Here is a 13,817-nt window from a genome sequence, read left to right on the forward strand (position 1 = left end):
TCTTCATGTAACCTTTTTGGGACACCCGGTACAAGGGTGTGTATGTGTGGGTTATGGTATGCTATTTATGTTGGTGTTTGCTGTCAAACGAGGACGGACAAGTTTTTTCGCGAGTGAAACGATGACCTATCCGGCAATAGCTGCAATCGACTGAGATTAACGTTAAAATGACTTTGACGTAGAGATACTATAAGTTTTTGCTGCAAATTGATATTTGTTGCAGTTTTGCCAAAGGTCCGTGGTGGAGAGCAAACACGTAAAAATGTGGGGTGTGTGGGTTGCGTACTAACAGGAGGTAAATTTATTGATTGAGTATTTTATTCATTCCATATAAGGTATTTATTTGATAACAACATTTCATACGTTGGCAGCACGTCACTAAAGACACCAATGCGATCTGTTACGACACTGTAAGTATCCATTTCAAAAAAATGTAAAGTAATGTAAAGGCGAGGGAAGTGACGGGACGAAAAGTGAAGGAAATGGGAGAAAGAAAAGTGGCATCGGAAAATGGAAGGGAAAGAAAAGGAAATAAAGAGGAAGACAAAGGAAAGAAAGGCGAAGGGATTTAGGTGACGATATACCAAGATTAGCATGCGATTTGTTCGAATTGAAAGAGACAACAAATTAGGACCATGACAATGTGATGTCAGATGATTACGAAACATATCAGAAATGCACTTCCTTCAAGTGTGTTGTTTTTTTACAAAAGCCAGAGTCAGTTGATGAGCAATAGCCATAACAAAGAGCAGACATTCAAAATATATTTAATATTGAAATACAAATTTGCCCTCTGTGGGTCACACTTTATTAGGTGCATGTTTCACTCTACATAATATTATTAACCATTATCATTGCAGGCACATGTACTACAATCCAATATCAACAATTGACGATAATTCATTTGACTGGCTAGCATATGGAGGAAAGGTGTAAGTAATCATTTCAAACTAATGCATTCTGGGCGCAATACAGTTTAGCTATGGCAAATTTAAGGGGGTACTACACCCATTGCATTTTTTTTGCATTTTTTTGCATTTTGTGAAGAAATGAGAAAAAGAAATTGGACAAAGTGGTATGCAAAATGAAGGGGCAAATCTTCTCGTTCAATTGGTGGCATCAGTATCAATGACGCGTACATGCTTCTAATGGTATAAGCCAAAAAGTGGTACATCACTGATGTTTTAAATTCACTTCATTTTGGAAAGCTTACTATCAACGGATTTCGTTAAAATTTTGGATATGTGTTGCTAACACATTAGGGAAATAATGTTGATATGTAAAATGGGAATAAGTGGTCCCTGATTTCTTTTATGACTTTATGAACTTGGTGCTCCATAACTATCAAAAACGAACCGGTTAAAATGCTTCTATTTTCAATGTTGAGCTATATTTTGTATTTTGAACTTGCGACACTATTTCACTGAAACATAATTAAGCCATAGGTAACAGGTTATCACAACCACACTACAGCAATGTTGAAAAAGATTGTATTTTTTGTCACCTATACCACCATATTAGGTAGTTTTCCGTAAGCTTCATTTTTGTGATTTTGGTAACTATTTTATATTTATTTGCCCAATCCATCTCAACTAGGCAATCTAAATTGTACTCACCATTTACATCCCAAGGTATTTTAGTATATCCACCTCACACATTTCCATTATATATCCAGTAACAGACAACATATCAAAATTGATGCCTCATTATGACATGTATGATATCACAGACTATCACATGTATTCAGAATTGATGCCTGAATTTGACCTGAACCAATTGACCTATAACCTGACCTTTGATGACCTTATAGCCTTTTTTAATCTCTTTTCCTAACAACACATTATGGAAGATACATACTTTTGAGTAGTATTAAATTGTCTATGTGGTCGAGATTAGCCCTATTTAATTTATTCAGTGTTATAATCAGTGAGTACATTTCTATAGATAGTATAACAAAGGATTTAATGTATTCTATTCATGTATTCTACTTGGACATGTTCAATAGAATAAATTATGGTTTGTTATGAAACACACATCTCAGTTACTAGGTTACAGTAAACAAAAAAATATAGGGCTAAAATGATTTTCTAAAATGGTTTAAAATCACTTTGTAGGTAAAGATATTTTATAAGTTTAGGACATGAGATGATGAACATATTTATGTAGTTCATAAATTTGAAAGAAAAAAAAGAAGAGGGGTACTGATGAAAATCAGGGTATTATTCCCCCTTAACTTGACACTCCTCTTTTCCTCATAATCAATATTTCTTCTCATCTAAATTTTTAAGTTTTCGGTACTTAAATGATTAAAAATGCCACTTAGAACTGGTTCCAGCCCAGGGGCCAGTAGAGAACGACCGCGAGCGCGTAGGTTAGGACAAGTGTATTTTGTAATGTCAGAGAGGGCCTGTTACGGTCCTCTACGCACTGAACAATTGCTATGCCCACTCTTTCTAATTTTGCAAGAAGCAACTCTTTTGACATTTCTAAACCGTCGTCTTTCAATGACAATTTAATACTATGCTGTATGCATCATTTCCACAGTATAAAAAATGGTGGTGTAGATCAAAAACGTATCTGTCATCAAGTAGAAAGTTTGTGGTGTCAATTACATAAGAATGTTTGAAATACTTATGAATATGTACAGGACAGCTCGTCCTTTGATTGATTTCAACCCATCTCCATTGCGTCTATAAGACAGAGTTGAGCGTAAGACCATCCTTTTTAAATATAGCAGCTCACGCTCGGGTAATTTTGGGCGGAAAGGCTGCAGTGTGAACAACACTGTGCTGAGTGTAGTACTTTTTACTATAACTTGACTTGTGAATATCCTATGAGTCTAATATTAGTGGCAATACCCACATTGCCAATACAAACAAGTCTATAAACATGGTGCTAGATTGATATGGGAACAATGAGATCAACAACCATCTGGAATTTAAAAATGGCGGCCATATATGATCTATTTTCACCAATGACTCTGGCTCTGCATGTTATAAGTTCTTCACCTTTCATGAGACATGCTCACATGCTTGTTAATTACGAATTAAAAAGGCATTCTACTTTCACTTTAAGTTACTCACCCTTGTAAACTGCTCAAACATGTTGCTTTATAATAAATCAAGGAGCTTTTTGCCTAAGTGAAAGGAAAGAAGGAATGAATGAAGAAAGAAGATGAAGAGAAAAGTTGTTTTCCCCGCCAGTGATTTGACCCACTGACCATCGGGTGTCAAGCAGCAGAACGGCTATAGCAAGCCACGCGTGTGACCATACCCGGCCAACGGTCAACCTCAAACCAACTAACATCTCACCAGTCATGAACAACACGCCCATTATTTCTGATAATGGTCTGTTTCTCACCCTTTATCTAATACGTATTGATTGATCAATTATACATTTTCAGTTTACGGAAATTGTCTAGTCCATCGAGAAAGGCCCCATAGGTGCGTTAGTACGACCATACACGCCGTCATCAGATGTTGTTGTTGCTATCTAGTGGGTCCTTTCTAGAACAAAAAAAAATAAAACATTTAAATCACTTCAACTGTGCAATCAGAAACCATCTGGCAAAATATCCATTGACTTTCGAAACTGCATCAGTCATTTTCTATTAACTTATTTCTATGTATATGCAATTTAACAGTAGTTATGATGTTTATGATGTTTAATATTTTTTCTTCAAATTTATGCCTGCGTATTTTTTTCAATTTTAGCCCCTTTTCAAGGACCCCATTAGAACTACGTTATTATTTATTTATGACTTTCATGGGTTATCCTGTTTTAACAACATTTACGTTTGAAATCTGCCTCTTTTTAAGATGTTTTTTTATGTATTTTTTAATATGTATTGTTATCTTTTAATGTTTTTAATTCGAATAAATTCATAAATTCATTAAATCAATCAATCCAATCAATCAATCAATCAATCAATCAATCAATTAATCAATTAATCAATCAATCGATCAATCAATCAATCAATCAATCAATCAATCAATCAATCAATCAATACATAAATCACTCATTCAATCATTCAATCAAGGCTAAAATCTAATTTCCAATTTTGTTTTTTGACAACGTGGATTTTCTTTAACGTTCATATATCGTTTTTCTACTCACATTACAACTAATAGATATATATCTACTGAACATCTATACCAGTGGCCGATATGTTCACCAGACATTACCATGTAAGTTTCTCCTAGAAAGCTCATATTCTCTTCTTGACCCTAGAAAATTTTAGGTCTATTATATCTTTTCTCTAGATGGTATGAACAATGATGGTGTACTACTCGTACTATTCTATGGACCTATGCTCCAATCTTCAAGATTCTGAGGCCCAACTTAAGTTAGAGCATTAGAAGGCCATACACTGACAAGATCAAAAGCCAAGTCCAGCGGTTAGGGAAATCAATCGGGCTGATCTTCTCCAATACAAGAAGAAGGAACCTAACACTCGTGTCCCCTTTGTCAGTACATACCCCCTTTTTTTTTTCAAAGGTGCTTGGTCTATTATTCACAAGCATGCACATCCTACATACCTCATTTCAACTCAAACAGATTTTCCCTGACAGACGACCACACACATAGCACACGCACCCGTTCTGTCATCACATCAAACTTTGTATGGTACTTTGTATGTAATTTTCTGAGTAGGTTTATTTTAATTTTTTACCATATTTTATTATGCTAACTTGAGGGTATTAACTAGTTGATCATCATATTTAGTTTGAGCCTTTTAGGTCACTGTAACTAGCTCGGTGTATATGTTGTGGTGTAATATATAGATTCAGAACTAATAATTGTTTTACAATATTTGAACATAAAAGAAGGATGATTTATTTACACGCATTTTGATACCCCATTTGTCCAATTTTGTTCAATATTGACAATACAGCAGTGTTTAGAAAAACAATACACCAAATTAAAAGTTGCAGTTATTTCTATTGATTTGAAGTAAGCGCAAAGATAATGGCGGGCTTTACGTGTTTACAGTGCTGGCATTATAACCATTGATCGCTGTAAACTGCAACTTTTAAATTCAGGTATTTTTCTGTAAAAGCACTACTGTGTTGTTAATATTGAACGACATTTGACTAATGGGGTATCAAAATGCGTGTAAATAAATCATCCTCTCTATGTTGAAATATTGTGAAAACAATTATTTGTTCTGAATCTATAGGCGTATTTGTAACAGCTGAGTAACTTTTTGTGCAGACTTTAGATCGCTTTTATTGGGTTTTTTTCTTGAGAGATAGAGCGATATTTTTTAAATGTCTATTTAAAAAACTTTTTAAGTCTACATTATATTTCTTTGCTTTCTGTCTATATTTGTTATTAGCTTTTTTATTAGTACTGACGCAGAGGATGCCAAATTGACAATTGAAAATATTGAAGTTTTTGAAGCCTTTGAAGAGTCGGGCTTTGATTGCTACCAAACCAAAACACGATCAGGAAATGTATGGGAATGTGTACCATGCCGAGTTGGATACTATGCCAAACATTACAAATATGCTCATTTCTATGCGCCGTGTACATCATGTCCCACAGGTTGGTAAGAATATCTAAAAACCCAAATGCATATCGTTATTCCCACAGATGCAATTCTATTTGGTTTGTCAACAGATTCAATGTTTTTGTAAACTTATAAAGGTGTAAAAAGGTCTGGTACAAATAATTTTATGAAACATAATCCATAAAAGATATCAAGCCTTAAATACTGCTACGATTTATTACCTATTTTATCCTGAAATGTGCCAAAGCCATGCCTTTTAAACAGATTATTAAAATCGGGCATATTTAGTAAATCAGTGTCGTCTTTGATAAATTTCATTTGGAGGGTTGAAATTACCAATAGGGGTCAACGGTTTGAAACCAAGCAAAAACAAGGGCATATTTGGGGGTTTGGGACTTCATGGAGGGGAGTTGAAACCAACACCCCGTCCCCTTGGCTACAGAGACCACCCTTGGGTAAATACTTACAACGGCTATCTGGTGAACCCTAGATAACTGTAAACTCCTTTATTATACTGATAGAGATATAACGAGTCATGACTTGTGACGCAATGTAAAATGAGGCGAATGACTCGAGTGATATTCAGAGACTCGACCCCATTGAATTTGCACAATGACTCGAGTGATTTGAATTGGACCAAGCTAAAATAGGCCAATGACCTGACTCGGCCTAAATTGTTGGTGACTCGTTACAACCTGTGATGAATATATGCACGAGTATTTCAGAAATGTATCGGATAGAAAACACACGACTGCTATTTTTCATACACACTAAATTTATATTAAACACTCTCTGCTCACAAAGGAAATAAATAACCCATTGCTTGAGTGCTTATATCAATTTCATGGGACTTGTTTGAGGACAAAGGTTTGCCGAATTCTTCAACCTTATCTCTTATTTTGGAATATCATTATAAACAAATTCAACACAAAATTAGACTGCATGACGAACAAATTGAGCAATACATAGACACCTATATATTGTTACTAGCTTGCTTTGTCAAAATATAGTTTGAGCACACTTAAAATCTAGATGAGGAGAAATATTGATGATGAGGGAAAACATAGTGTCAAATTAATTTTGCCATATAAAGTGTAGCGTGTCCAAACAGGATTATTGTGAGTGCCAGGCCGTTGCTACCAAACAATAATGTTTTCAACCTAAATCGATTTGGCCTGTTGCCATATTGATTTAAGGTTGCCGGATTGCCCTCCATCGTTTGTACTGTGTAAAAACATTTTTGCCATGATGGTAACTGCGCTCGGAGACTACTAGTATTACAGTAAGCAGAAATCACAATTACGTACTTGATGAATTATTCTTTTCAGGTGGATTCTACCAGGATAAAATTGGCCAAGATGCTGATAATTACGATGATATGTGCTGTGAAAAGTGTAATCCAGGAACTTTTGTTCCGTTAAAACAATCGCCGGGGACAAAAGCTGAAGATTGCCAAGTGTGTCCTACAGGAACTGAAAAAACTAAATTTGCTGGTTTTCGCGCATGCTCTTGTTTAGATGGATATTTCCGAACAGATAGGTTTGATGCTTGCGAACAATGTCCCGATGAAGGTATTGATTGTTCTTTGGAGTACCAGAAATTGAAACAAGGGTACTGGTGGACATGGAACTTTGAAGGGAATGAAACAGCAGGTTATATAAACCTATCTAGCTACGGAGATTTTGTGAAGAATATTTGTACCTTCAATGACAGCTATGACAAAGAAACCACAAAATTTAATGGTAAGATACCTAAGCCATTCAAGTGCCCTCAAGGAATTGAAGCCTGTCCTGGAGATAGCATAAATGCATCATGCGGAGACGGTTATGAAGGATGGTTGTGTTCTAGTTGTAGCAAGAGATACTACCCATGGTTTGAATACTGCTTAAAATGCCCGTCGTGGCCGTGGTTAGCTTTGGAGCTAGTCATTGTCATTGTCGTTGTTGTTGCTATTATTGGTGTTGCAATTTGGGATTACAGAAAAAAAGACAAATCAGTGCGTTCTCTTCTAGATACTTTAGTTGGCAGATTTAAAATTGTTCTTGCCTACTACCAAATTGCTGGAGCAATTTTAACATCTATTCACAACATTCAATGGCCATTGAAAGTATCACAGCTAGCAAACATCTTCCGATACTTAGAACTGAACATCTTTAAGCTCTTAGCTAAGCCCAGCTGCTTCTTAGATGTCTTGCAATTAAACATTTATGGTGAATTTGTAATTGGTATGACATTTTGTGCTGTGGCTATCCTCTTGCCATACACGGTTTATGTACTTCTAAAATTGTACAACCTTTGTCGTTTTCGTCATACTGACACTCCGAAAGAAGTCCATGACTGGATGAAAAAACAAAGAGCAAAATGCTATTTCGCTGTAGTCGTCTTGCTGTTTATAACCTTCCCAAGTGTATGTCAGGTTATCTTGGGGCTTATGCCACCCGCTTGCGACAACTTTTGTCTTGTTGCCAACTTGAACTGCACGTACAATGTTACGAAATTACGATCTCATTACACAATAAACTGCAACAGTCCGACGCATGTGAACTTCCAAATGGCAGCATACATCGGTCTCATATACGTTGTCGGATTTCCAATTAGCACGTTATTCCTTATAAAGGCACATGTTTCTACGACAGAAAAAGTGAAGTCCAAACTAGAAGTACTCAAACAACGGAAGAACGTGGTGAAAGCAGTACGGCTTCAACAGTCATGGAAGACGAAAGAAGAGAGCTCTTATCAATCAACGGACAACCATCAAATGACAATAACATTGATGATAAAACAGAGAGTGATAGATCGAATGCCTCATTACTTGACAAAGTCACCCCTTCTCCTATCAGTGACCCACTGCACATTCGATTTCTTTGCGAGAACTATAAACCCAAATATTGGTTCTGGGAAATCATTGAATTGTCGCGTAAATTGGTTCAAACATCGCTTGTAGTTTTGTGGGGCTCAGAAGATCCTTTTACCCTCGGTTTATCAATTTCAATCTCGGTTGTTTACACTGTAATTCACGCATATGTAAAGCCAATGAAAGATAACTTTGAACACTGGCTCCAGATGCTGTCACTCATGGCCATTTTCTTCAACTTGTTGGCAGCAATATATTTTATGGTTCCCTACAGCGACCACAGACAGACGCTCATGACTGTTTTCATCCTTCTAGTCAACATATCAGTTGTGCTCCTAGCTGTAGGTAAGTTTACTGAAGAACCTGAATTTAGCACTTGCTCGCCGTGCGAAGTATAAGTTGCAAATATGGCAGGCAAGTTGTAACACAACAATCGTGGAAGATTGGAAATAAAGTTGGAAGAAAAACACTGGGTGGCCCGTGCTGCCTGCTTATTATCCAATGTTAAGGATACGATACAGGATTTACCGACAAGTGACTCATTTCGGAATACGATCATGAATTTTGAAGAAAAAAAAAGGTTTCCACAGGCTTCGTTGGGATTCGAACCAGCGATTCGAAATTTCCTTCGATTACGCGTCTAGCGCTTTACCGTTCGGCTACGGTGGCAGTTGAGTGGAGGAGTGTAATGATAAATGATAAATCTCATAATGCCATCTTTAGCCTTTTGTTTACTAAAAAGACGCGTTTTGTAAAGATAGATTAGTCGTTTTATGCATAAAGAGCACGAACGTTTGGGAAAGGTTTCAAACAAATAATAAAGACACTGATGTGATGATGAAATTGCGTAAGTCGGGAAATATCTGCGTCGCAATGTTTTGTTTTGGTTTTAAGAATTTGACCTTAAAATTTACGACTTCATGACATTATCATTCGAAATCAACAAAAGATATTTCAACAGTATATGGCATCATTCTTTCTCTAGAGTGTTTTCATGTATGTGAAATAGCTTCAACAATGGTTCGCTGCATAATGGTAAAAACAGCCTTGACCTAAAAAAGGGCTAGAGGTACCATATTTACGGATTCAGGATAAATTTAAAATTGATATAAAACGTTTGTTTTTTGATCAATTAAAAAAAAAATTACAAAAAAAATTGTGTCTGGCGTGAATTACACTACAGTTTGTATTCTCAGGGCTCTTTGACTTCTTCAAATGATTTTTTTAATGATAGAGTGAATCCCCTGGCCCTCTATAATTACGCACAAAAGATCGAGTCCCCTTAATGTGGCTTAGTTGGCGATGACTAAATCGTCCAATTATAGCACTGTGTCCGTGTACACGCTCTAAGTGCCGTTCTTCTATTCAAGCAGTTTTAGGTACTTTTAGATATTAAAGCAATGAAAAAAATAGTAATTTTTTTTAAATGTTATAATTTTTGCGGGGTTATTTTTTCAAAAATTTTCAACTGTTTCAACTTTGCTAATGTTAAGTCATGATGCAGTCATGTCTACAGTAGAATTCACCACGACCTTTGCAGGACTTAAACCCAATTAAAAGCTATTAAACCAAGATAACACTCATTGAAAACGGCTCAACTGATTAAATCATATCTTCTCTGGTTAAATCCACACAACACATGTGTCTGTTTTACATGTGTAATGAGCAATGAGCTGGTATTATAGTTTCAGTTGGGTGAACGATTATAAAGCGAACGCTAGAGAACAATTCTGTGTGGGCTTTTGTTTACGAAATGAGACAATACTCTGCTTACTGTTAACCAGTGTTCTTGAAATTGAGAAGCATGGTGGTTTGCAGACTTAACACGGTTTGGAAATAATTTCTTCATATTTTTTGGTGTTATCTGTCGTTTACATATCCTTTCTAAAACACAAAAGTGCGACTATTTTCAAACACCTAAATTAGCTAAAATTTTAAAGACATGTTACAAAACTATATTTTCTAGAATTTCAGAGAATACTTTAAATATTGGCCGGTTATTTTTCACACAGCGACGTTAACTAGGCAAATGCCTATACTTCTAACATACACTACTTGTGGAGGTCACGCGTCAATTGTGAGAGCTCTGTGTATTGTGTATAGGAAAACGGACAGTAACTGCAGTATGTTTCTTATTATGTGATCTAATATTCACGAGCAGAGGTATAATCACATTTTGATAGTTCATACGATATCGTTGTGTATATCATTAGATTAATAAAGTTTACTTCGAGGATTGTTAAATGTCAAAAATATCGATTTTTATTTTTTTGGCATAAAATTTCTATTATATCGCCGATTTCAAAAAATCAAAATTATTTAATATCAGAAGGACAATCCTGGTATTTAGAATGCGATTTTGTGTGTCTGATGCTCATTCAGGTCCCACAAAAATACTGCGCAAAGGTAGGTGACCGACCCTTAACTAAGACATTAAATCACCTATAATAATGCTTCACACAATACATATTTTAATTCATTTTTTACACCCTATTCGAAATAATTTCATGGTTCCGTCACAGGTCATCAATTTGCCACAATAATGTCGGATTTTGGGTGCGTCACTTTTCAGGAGTATGACATGTGCAACTTTAATTTAATTTAATATGGTTTTACATAAACTGATAAATGCGTCAAAGAGCTCTCTATTGTAGCCAAAACATTGGCTATGTTTGCGATAAATCACACTTTTTTGATGGCTATGATTTTGCGTTAAATATTTGAATAGTATGATCAAAAGCATATGAAAGAGCAAAAATCCTTTGCCATTTTAGTAAAGCCATAGAAACTTGTACTTATTTTGTCTTAGAATTTTCCAAAAAAAAAATCCTGACCGTTGTTACTAAAAAAATTGTAATTTGAAACGAATACTTATGATACTGATGTAACTTAATTTTTTTCTCAACAGTAGAGAGAAACATAGTGCAGTTACTGTCCGTTTTCCTATACACAATACACAATGCTCTTACCATTGACGCGTAACCTCTACAAATAGCGTATATTAGAAGTATGGATAATTGCCTAGTTAACGTCGCTGTGTGAAAAATAACCGGCCAATATTAAAAGTACTCTTCTAAAATTCTAGAAAATATAGTTTTGTAACATGTCCTAAATTTTAGCTAATTTAGATGTTTGGAAATATTCGTACTTTGGTGTTTTAGTGTATGTTATAGGTAATAGTACATTGCCTAGTTAACGTCGCTGTGCGAAAAATAACCGGCCAATATTAAAAGTACTCTTCTGAAATTCTAGAAAATATAGTTTTGTAACATGTCCTAAATTTTTAGCTAATTTAGGTGTTTGGAAATATTCGTACTTTGGTGTTTTAGGAAGGATATGTAAACGACAGATAACACCAAAAAATATGAAGAAATTATTTCCAAACCGTGTTACGGCCCACAGCCATTATGTTTCTCATTTTCAAGAATGTGGTTAATAATATGCACAGTATTGTCTCATTTCGTGAACAAAGGCCACACAGTAATTGTTACCTTGCGTTTGCTTTATAATCGTTCACCCAACTGAAACTATAATACCAGCTCATTGCTCAAAACAGACACATGTGTGTGTGGATTTAACCAGAGAAGATCTGATTTAACATAGTTGAGCTGTTTTCAATGAGTGTTATCTTGGTTTAATAGCTTTAATGGGGTTTAAGTCCTGCAAAGGACGTGGTGAATTCTACTGTAGACATGACTGCATCATGACCAAAACCGAACACTTGAAAAGGTGTATTGTTATTAGTTCCAAATGATCATTATTATTGATGCCAATTAATGAATTTGTTCTCCTATTTTGCAGGAAACATTCTCATTGTTACATGGAAAACTGTGAGAGGACAGCGATGCAATGGCAACTGTACAGCCTCATGTCTCTGTTGCTGTGCTATAGTGACGAGATTAGCGACTAATGTTTCAGCTGTCAGTCGGCATGTTCCACCATGATTCCACAGACAGAAAATATACATAAGGCACGATTAAGGGTCAAGAGATAGTCGTTACTTCCTTACTTACTTCCTTACTAGGCAACTATTGTATAGACCGACCTACATTTCATCATGCCGCACGTTCATTGATACTTTCTCGTCTTGACTATTGGGCTTTTCTCCTCATCACCATCTACTTATTATTACTCGTCTACAACATCTTCAAACCTGGTCAGAACGTCTTGTATTTGAAGTCGACAGAAAACACTCACCTGGACTACCTTTGAAATCACTTCATTAGTATGGATGGCGGATACCATCTAAATACGCCTAAGATAATACGCCTAACCTTACACGTCTAACTAAGAAATTCGCGGTAAACTTAAATCAACGAATCACAGGGCAAGAAATCCCAAACAGCCAATCATCGTAAGCGTATTCTATGATTGCCCAATGAAATCTTAGACGCGTAAGATTTTACATGCCTTAGATTTCTCACACGTCTAAGTTTGACCATTTACCATGACTAGTGATGGACGGTATCTCAAATTTGAACAAAACGTACCGACGGACGCTCTTTAGGCGGGTGCCACAAAGAAAAATGGCGGTCACAAAATCAGATCAATTTCTTGCTAATATCAGGCGTAATAAACAGGTGCCTCCATTTACATTACAATCTGACATTTTCTTACTTTACTGTATTTCAGCTAGAGCGCCATGTGTCGAAAACCGTGGGGGAAAATAGCACAAAAGACAGACCGTAAAAGACTTTCGTAAACATTATTTCGTGTAAAACATGCACTGCACCCGGGGAGGGGGATGAGGGGGACACTTCAATTTGAAATGGATATAGGTGTAGGGCTGGCACTTTTTACATTAATGGGCATTCGGTGAGAGCAAAATATTAAAACTATGGAAATATAAGGGTCTTTATGTGACAGATCGAAAGGGAAATTAAGGGGCCTTTCTTCGGGTGACAGAGCATGTGATCATAAAAAGTATGGGGTCTTTGGGTGACAGCGGTGCTGTAAATGGGGGTCTTATCCGCGTCAATTCCAAAGTGGGCACTGCATGCACCGTGGGTGTTCTTTTTTGTACGTGGATGTGCCACACTGACTTTTGGATGTTGACTTTCTCTATACCTACTTTTTGATGTTTTTGCTACCCATCAATTAATAGGATCGAAACCGGTGGTGCCTTTTAAATATCAATTCTTATTTCAATTTTCCAATACCATATAAATTAACTACCAATTCTAACAAAATCTAATCTTAGTAATCTATGAATCACTTTGAATGAAGGGACTGGATCCTAATAACTTATAACTGAACTGAACTGATTATCCCTCCGTACTTTATGATCGATCACTGCGCATGGTATATGGAGTACGAGCTGTCAGTATAGTCTTCAAAGTGTTTTGTGAGCTATTCACAGCTCAGACTACTACAGACCATGTATCAACAGTCAAAGTCCCCGTGTATTGTATAGTGTGAATTATCGCATATTCATGAGGGCCGATTGTTCGA

The 13,817-nt window shown here is 36.1% G+C and overlaps 1 protein-coding gene across 1 annotated transcript in view; it reads left to right on the forward strand.

Annotated features, from left to right (window-relative positions):
• Positions 1-12,622, forward strand: part of LOC140157190 (uncharacterized) — a 30,394-nt gene extending 17,772 nt beyond the window's left edge. Inside the window, exons 6-11 of the mRNA XM_072180307.1 lie at positions 336-410; positions 861-932; positions 4,131-4,187; positions 5,339-5,547; positions 6,841-8,711; positions 12,168-12,622. Of these exons, the coding sequence (XP_072036408.1) occupies positions 336-410; positions 861-932; positions 4,131-4,187; positions 5,339-5,547; positions 6,841-8,456 (2,029 nt within the window). The 3' untranslated portion in view covers positions 8,457-8,711; positions 12,168-12,622. The remainder of the gene's footprint in view (positions 1-335; positions 411-860; positions 933-4,130; positions 4,188-5,338; positions 5,548-6,840; positions 8,712-12,167) is intronic.
• The last annotated feature ends 1,195 nt before the right edge of the window (positions 12,623-13,817 follow it).

This window comes from Amphiura filiformis, chromosome 7, assembly GCF_039555335.1.
Source record: "Amphiura filiformis chromosome 7, Afil_fr2py, whole genome shotgun sequence".
In the NCBI taxonomy this organism is placed as follows: Eukaryota; Metazoa; Echinodermata; class Ophiuroidea; order Amphilepidida; family Amphiuridae; genus Amphiura; species Amphiura filiformis.